This window comes from Coffea eugenioides, chromosome 3, assembly GCF_003713205.1.
Source record: "Coffea eugenioides isolate CCC68of chromosome 3, Ceug_1.0, whole genome shotgun sequence".
NCBI classification, from domain to species: domain Eukaryota; kingdom Viridiplantae; phylum Streptophyta; class Magnoliopsida; order Gentianales; family Rubiaceae; genus Coffea; species Coffea eugenioides.
Genome location: NC_040037.1, coordinates 15,101,567 through 15,109,847, shown reverse-complemented (window position 1 = coordinate 15,109,847; position 8,281 = coordinate 15,101,567). Strand labels below are relative to the sequence as shown.

The 8,281-nt window shown below is 35.8% G+C and overlaps 1 protein-coding gene and 1 long non-coding RNA gene across 2 annotated transcripts; both read left to right on the top strand.

Moving 5' to 3' along the window:
• The first annotated feature begins 3,621 nt into the window (after positions 1-3,621).
• Positions 3,622-7,238, top strand: LOC113766133 (putative late blight resistance protein homolog R1B-17). Its single transcript, XM_027310352.1, has 2 exons — positions 3,622-7,129; positions 7,231-7,238. Exons 1-2 carry the CDS (start codon positions 3,622-3,624, stop codon positions 7,236-7,238), a joined length of 3,516 nt encoding a protein of 1,171 aa, XP_027166153.1.
• A 21-nt stretch (positions 7,239-7,259) lies between these two features.
• Positions 7,260-7,720, top strand: LOC113767132. Its single transcript, XR_003467871.1, has 2 exons — positions 7,260-7,360; positions 7,555-7,720. It is a non-coding gene; the product is annotated as an uncharacterized LOC113767132 (long non-coding RNA).
• The last annotated feature ends 561 nt before the right edge of the window (positions 7,721-8,281 follow it).

Here is an 8,281-nt window from a genome sequence, read left to right as displayed (position 1 = left end):
ACTCCAATATGAGTATGAAATAGTCCAAAAATAATAAACTTGTCAATGAAAACTTCTTTAATCTACTAAACACAAGATGACCTTATGATAATTCCAACATCTTCTCTTTTGCCTTGCTGATCTTTTGTTTCTTACTCTGTTTGTTTGTTAAACAATTGAGTATCTAACTTCTTTTCTTCACTACCCTACAAAAATAATAATATAAAATAAAATAAAAGAAGAGTAAATTTGAGGGAAGAAAGACTTGCTGGCCCTGGGGTGAGCTTTGTTTCTCCTTTACCTGTACTAATATTTGAGAGTAGACAAGTATTTGAGGATGAGATCTTTCGAATTTTTTTCAGAGTTGCAAAAAAGGCCATCCATGTTGAAAGAGTACAAAATTAATGTGTTTGTAATACAACATTCGTTATCCAAATGACCCCAATAGAAAATGTTTCAAGAATGCATTTTTTCTCTGAAAAGAAGTACTACTACTGATTAGTAGAAATTTTCACTTCTTTAATCCAATCATTTTCTTTGACCATTGTATATTGGTAACATTAATTTTGCAAGTTATCGTTTTACCGTTTATATTTATTATCTTAGAGTTTACATTTATTATTGTAATGCATATATTTTATGATATAATTGACACTAGTAATTGTAGAAATCCCAAATTCTCTGCTTCCACAATATCAAGGGTTGAAGAAGCCCTCAATTTTTTTTTCCCATAGTTTTTACTTTGTTGGTCATGGTTATTAATCTCCAAGATCAATGGTCATGATTATTAAAACGAGATAATTAGAAGAGAAAGGGATCAAATTTAGTGGTTTGCTGAAGAAAGAAAACAATGGAAGAAAATTAGAGAGCTAGTAGCTTGAAGGTTCATTATATTTTGATCATTTATATTGTGACGTCTCTTGGATCATTTATATTTTGATGTCTCTTTGTTTTCTGTTCTGCCTAATTATAAAGTTCAACATATTAAACTGTCGATGCTTGAAGCAAAAAAAAAAAAAAAAACATATTAAAACATGGACGCGCAATAAGAAAAAGGGACGCCATTGTGTGGGAATGGAATACAATAATCATTCCCAATAATTCTATGAAATCGGACCCACTACTTTATTGAGGCAATAATAAAGATGTATAATAGAGAGGGGGCTGCTCCGTCTGGACCACTCTTGCTTTGGACAATAAAATCATCAAAGTGTCTTAAATCACCCTAACCACTGCTGTTATTGTCTTAAAACATACTAATAAAACAGGGGTGGATTTAAAGTGGGGGCACTCGGGGCACGGGCCCCCACTGTCCCTCCTTAAATTTTTATAATACTCCTATAATTTTGATATAATTTTAATGGTGCCCCTAGAATTTTTTTAAAAAAAAATATGAAAGAATGGGTCACAAAATTTATATCATTCACTTTCCTCCTCTAAGGACCAAATATCAATTATATCAGTCATTACTTTTGGTTCCCACTCCCCAAGTTCCCTTTACTCCTGTGGTCCCCCATTTCACTTCACAACCCACGACTCCTCTTCTTCCACACCCAACTAACTACTCTTTCTTTTTATTATTTCATCCAATCATTTAATCCTTCCTTCCTGGCTCTTGGTTGTCCCCACTGAAAATGGTCTCTCCCATCAAATAGTCCAATCCTGGTTTTCCTGTCATGAAAATGGTGTTGTTGACTTCTTCAAGCAGTGTTCCATTAAAGGAGTAGGCTTTTTGAAAACCAGGACCTGCTTTCTTCAGTTCAACCGCAAGAAACTAGTCCTTGAAGCTGACTTCTTTCCAATTAAATAACGTGATACGGGGCACAAAGGAAGTAAAGGGACCTAGGTCTGCCACTGATTGCAACTCTTTTCACCAATTTTGGGAGACCATCAAAATCAGGTTCTAAACAATTACTTCTTATTATTATTATTTTAAATTTGTTTGCAAATATATTTCTAGAGCATGAGATTATTACTGTTTTAGAGAAATTTGAAAATTGATTAGTTAATGTAATAACTAATAAATGGGTTATTTGATATTTGATAAATATTTTAACTTGTGAAATGGTGATTTTATAGATTTATAATTTATTTTTTATTTTCCTTGATTAGTTTCTTATTTGGAGTTAATGTAATGATGAATAGAGGGCCATTTGACATATATTTTAACTTTTAAATTATTCTTGTATGGATCCTTTTGTCTAATTAACTTGATTAGGTTCATATATTGTGATTAATGATTTGATATAGTAATGAATGAATAAGTTGTAATTTGATATAGTAATGATATGTTGTGATTAATGATTTAATAAATAACTTTAACTTGTAAAATAGTTCTTGGATAGATTATTAGATTTTATTGTACATTTAATATTTTAATTGGATTAGTATCTTATATATTGATTTTAATTTCTTTAGCTATGGAGAGATATTTCAAGAGGAAATCAATGGAAAAAGAGTCATCTAATAAAGAAGAAGCCAAGGATAATGAAAGTGCAAAAAATGACAATAAAAGAAGTTACTTGGAAATTAACTTAGATGAATTACCTGCGGATCCAGCCCAAAGAAAAAAAATTGGGGATTATCATCCAAACCTTCAAGATGAAATTCGGAGATATTACTTACAAAAGGGACCATGTCAACCTCATGAGCATGTTTTTCCACAAAGAAAGATAGGAAAAAAGATGCGTCGATTTGTTCGGGGCTGGTTTGATGATTACAAGAATTGGTTAGAATATAGTATTGAAAAAGATGCCGCTTATTGCTTATGTTGTTATCTATATAGACCAGATATGGGCAAACAATCTGGTGGTGATAGTTTCATTAAGGAAGGATTCACAAATTGAAAAAAAAAAGGATAAATTTAAAGTTGGCTTTGATTTTGCCTGTTGCTACAACTACAGTAGAAAGAGCTTTTTCAACTATGAATATAGTGAAGAATCGGTTACGAAATAGAATGGAAGACACTTGGATGAATGATTGTTTAGTTACTTATATTGAGAAAAATATACTTCGTGAAGTTGAAAATGAAAAAGTTATAAACCGTTATCAAAATATGAAAACTCGTCGTGAACAATTGTAAATAGTTTAGTTTGTTTTTGAAATAAAATTATTATTACATTAATAATTTTGAGTTTGTCTTTTTATGTTTTTCATGGAATATACATATCATTTGTACTTGTTAGTGAATTTATTTATTTTTTGCTCAAAAAATTAAAAAAAAAGAGTAGATAAAAAATTTTAATATTATTTGTGCCCCCACTAAGATTTTTTTCTGGCTCCGCCCCTGTAATAAAATGTTGATGACAGAGTCAACTAATCTTGTTTATCAATTTCCTCCATTTGTAATTAGTTCAAGATAAATTTGGATTTTGGGTGCCTAGTTGAATAATTGATTATCATTACCTGGGGTCCACCTTGATGCCAATTCCACCTAGTTGAATAATTGATTATCATTGCCTGGGGTCCACCTTGATGCCAATTCCACCTAGTTGAATGGTTGATTGTCTCAATACTCTCACCAGAAACAAATAAGCAATTTTCAGGAAAGAAATACTTTGCTAGCTCTGCAGTTAGTGAGATTTGTTTCTCTCTTAAAATTTGAGAGTGAAACTGACGAAAATCCCTCCAAAAGAGATCGAGATGGCCTCCACTTGCAGCGTCGATCGTGTCTTACTTGGTCTAGAGTTAATTCTGAACAGATTCCAAGGCAATTTTTTTCTTTTGTTTGGTGGTGATAGAGTTCTTTCGGATGTTCGTGATGCAATCAAACACATGAAATTTCTCAAAACATTTCTTATGTGTGCTAGAAAGTGGAGCCTTGTTCATTTGTACCTGCAATCTGACAATGTTGTGAAGAAGGTGAGTCTTCCATCTTTCTTATCTTGCATCGAAGACACCTTTCACAAATATGAGGAGGATATTCATACTCTTTCCCTTAGATTAGAAATGGACAAAAATGAAAGGGATATTCACTGTTCTATTGTTGATGGAGTGTGCCGCGAAATTGGGAAACAGATCATATTATTCAAGCAAGAAATCATCCAAATTTACTTTGCTTTGGCAAGCAGCAGGTCATTTCAATCAAATTCTTTTATGACAGATGATGAACTGTTGGAATTCTTAGACCTCAACCTCCAAAATCTAGCAGATTTAGCAGATTGGATAGATGACGATATGGATTGGAAAATTTTTTATTCTGGTCCTTTGAGTGCTCCTTTTAGGGCTCAAGTCCAAGATCTTGAAGCTCAAGTCCAAGATCTTGAAGCAAAGCTGACATTCTTGAAAAGCTTCATTGCCTTTGCCAAAATGCGAGGAACCGCAGATATTCCTGCCTTGCTATTGGCTCACTTTGAAGTGGTGGCTTTGACCGCAGCACGCCTCTCTTACATGTGGTCCTTTTGGAAAAATGTTGAGTACAGAAGTACTTGCAGCTTCAAACTCAGCATCAGAGCGGTTGATTTTCATGTCTACGAGATTTATAAGGAAGTACTTGCAGCTTCAAACTCCTCAGCATCATTACATACAGCAGTGATGGATGAGCGGATATTGAACAACTTCAATGATTCTCTGATAAGTCGTCTCTGGGAGTTGTTATGCTGCAGCTCTAGCTTTGTGGATTCTATGAAAGATCAAATGCGAATACTCTATGCAGGACTGAGGTTTTTGAGAAGCATTTTAAGGGAGCATCATGAGATGATGGATGAACAAAATGAAAAAATTGGAGCTCTCCTTGGTGAGGCAGGCATTATAATATTCTCGCCCACTCTGAGCAGAGTGATAGAAGGAGAAGTTAGCTTCTCAGGATCCACCCAGGTTCTTGATTTTTGTGATATGCTGACCAATACCAACATCCATATCAAGCATTTTGAGGATCAGTTCAGTGTCTCAAGTACTATACAGAGTCTTCCTAATTCCTCTCATAGCTTAAGAGCATCCGAAGTTAGCCAGACTTCCAGCCGCATGCTATCAAAAGGTAAAATGCCAATAGACCATGAAGTCATGGTTGGTCTTGATGATGAGGCAGAAAAAGTAATTGAACCACTTATCAAGCATTTTGAGGATCAGCTCAGTGTCTCAAGTACTAGACAGAATCTTTCGAATTCCTCTCATAGCTTAAGAGCACCACAAGTTAGCCAGACTTCCAGCCGCATGCTATCAAAAGGTAAAATGCCAATAGCTCGTGAAATTATGGTTGGTCTTGATGATGAGGCAGAAAAAGTAATTGAACGACTTGTACGGGAATCAAAACAGGTGGAAATTGTTCCCATTGTGGGAATGGCTGGGCTTGGTAAAACAACTTTAGCCAAAAAGGTTTACAATGATAATTCAATTATCTATAACTTCCACATTCGCCTTTGGGGCACTGTTTCTCAGGAATATAACAAGAAAAGCTTGTTAACAGAAATTTTGTGCTCTGATGGCAAACATTCCAGGATGGATGATGAGTTTCAAAATCTGGATGAACATGCGCTGCTTGAAAAGCTGTACAAAAAGCTAAAGAAGAATCGGTATCTTGTTGTTTTTGATGATGTCTGGGACACTGGGGCATGGCATGAGCTGGAAATTGCATTCCCAGATGAAAAGAATGGAAGTAGAATCATCTTTACGAGTCGATTTTCTAATGTAGCTTCAGAGGCTCAATATGGTGGAGAACATCACAACATTCGCTGCCTTACTGTCGAAGAGAGTTTCGAATTGCTGCAGAAGAAGGTGTTTGGAGAAGAAGAAGAATGTCCTCAAGCATTGCATGAATTGGGAATGGAGATTGCTGAAAAGTGCTGGGGATTACCATTTGCAGTTGTTGTTGTAGCTGGAGTCCTAGCAACTATAGAGCATGATATTTTGGTTTGGAAAAAGTTTGCTGAAAGTTTTACTTCAACCATGGTGTCTGGTACAGACCAGTGGAAGAAGTCATTGGAGCTCAGTTATGAGCATTTACCATATCACTTGAAGGCATGCCTGCTGTATTTTGCTGCATTCCGAGAAGATGAAAAAATTGGTGCCAAGAAGTTGATGCGTCTCTGGATTGCAGAAGGGTTTGTGGAAAAAATTGAAGGAAAGAGATCAGAGGATATTGCAGAAGAATATCTGATGGACCTAATTGGCCGAAACCTAGTTATGGTAGGTAAGAACAGATCCATTGGTGGAGTCAAAACTTGTTACATTCACGATTTGATATTTGAGTTTTGTAAGGGCGAGGCGAAAGAAAAGAATTTTCTTCAGGTCCTGCGAGGATATGATGAGCTTTCTACCTTTAATGAGCCTCCCAACCTACCTCGGTTGTCCATATGCTCCCGTGGAGAATATTTTATAAAGTCAAGGCTATTTTGTCCGCATTTAGGCAGTCTGCTATTCTTTGATGCTACTCCAGGAGATAACAAGTTGGAGTTGTTTAATATCTCCTTCCTTTTTTGCATCTACAAACATCTTAACGTTCTGAATTTAGAGGGCATTAACCTAAGGCTGAAGGAGCTTCCAGCTGAAGTCGAATCACTTCTTTGTTTGAGGTACTTAGCCCTTGAAGCAGAGCACATGGAATCCATTCCACCATCTATAGCCAAGCTCTCACATTTGGAAACCTTTAGTCTAAATTCTGATGAGATTGTTTCATTGCCAGATAGCATCTGGAACATGAAGAAGTTGAGGCATATACATGTAAGATGGCGCGTTGTTATTCATCTGCCTTCCAACGACAACGGTGTTGAAAACCTCTCCACTTTACCCAATTTAGACACACTCTCTTGTTTGCGTCTTTATGAAAAGGGAGAGAACTTATTGAGAAGGATTCCCAATGTTCGCCAACTTAAAATTTCCGATCGTCAGACTGGAGTGTTGAACATGAGTCGACTAGAATGCCTAGAATCACTCACCTGGTGGGGCAATTACTCCTCAGGTTCGCGGGAACATGTTGAGCTTTCCTTTCCCATGAATTTGAAGAAGTTGAGTCTTGAATATCTGGGTCTTCCCTGTAGTAAAATGTCATTGGTTGAAAAACTACCCAACCTTGAAGTCCTCAAATTAAGAAAGCGGTCAATGGAAGGCCGAAAATGGGAGCTGATGGAAGGAGGATTCCCTAAACTCAGGGTCTTAACTTTGGCATGTGTAGAAGTTGCGGAGTGGATAGAGGCAGACCCTGACAGTGATGATGGTTACTTCCCTTGTCTTCAGCAATTAAATCTTCTAAGAATTTATAATTTGGAAATGATGCCTGCTTGTTTAGGGCGTATATCTACTCTTGAAACAATTCAGGTGCATGAATGCACAAATGGTGTCAAATCTTTAGTACGGGAAATTGAAGAAGCACAGGAATATAATTATGGAAATGGGAATATGAAGATCAGCATCAGAGATTGAAGGGCATCAGCTGGTGCAATATCTGGTAATTTTTTTGAAGGGCATCAATTGGCTTGTAGAAATAATCATGCTTTTTATTTTTAAACAAGTTTAATTTATTTTTACCATTTGGTAGCTTTTTTGTACTTCAGTTGCCTGTAATGCATGCACAAGCACATTGAAATTGATGAACAAACAACTAATTATTGCTCTATTTTTTTTTCTTAATGATATCATCAGGGAGTGCATGCTACGGTGGTTTTTCCTCTTCAGATTGTAATTGGTCATCTGTGCGGTCTGGCTTTCTTTGATACTTTTGTGGAAGATGGAGGTAAAAGTTGGAAAGGATCGATGGCTCTTTTCTTGTCAAGATATGGTGGAAACAAACAATGAGATTATTCAGATATTTTGCTGTTGGCCTATTTTGTGTAATTTCGTTTTGCTGAATTTAATGATGTTTTTGTGCTATTTCTTTTCAAACATGTGTCAATTTACCGTCAAGGAACTTTGTTATCTTCTTTTTTTTTTCTATTTGAGGTTCAAACTCCATCATTTTGGATAGAATTGATTAACAATTTATGTTTGAGCTCATGATTCTTGGAAGAATATGAGAGCCCAATTTGGAAACCTCTATGATCATTTCTTTTCTGCTCAAAACAGGTTTACGGTAAAAATTGCAATGGGGATTGCAAAAGGCATTACGTGGCCTGATCAGGATAGAATTGGTTGAAGATGTATGCTCAATCTTAGGTTTGGATTTAGGTTATCCAACTTTGAGATTTGCTAAATTTTCAGAATCACACATTTTACTTCTTCAAGTAAGAGAATTTTTGCAAAGAATGAAGTATGGGACTTAAGTTCCTTTAAGAAGGATGTCTGCAACTTGGTTTTTCTGCTGCTTGAGCTAATTGCTGGAAAGGGCATTAGTAAAATAATTGATTCTCCAAAGTGCTTTAAATGTGATATG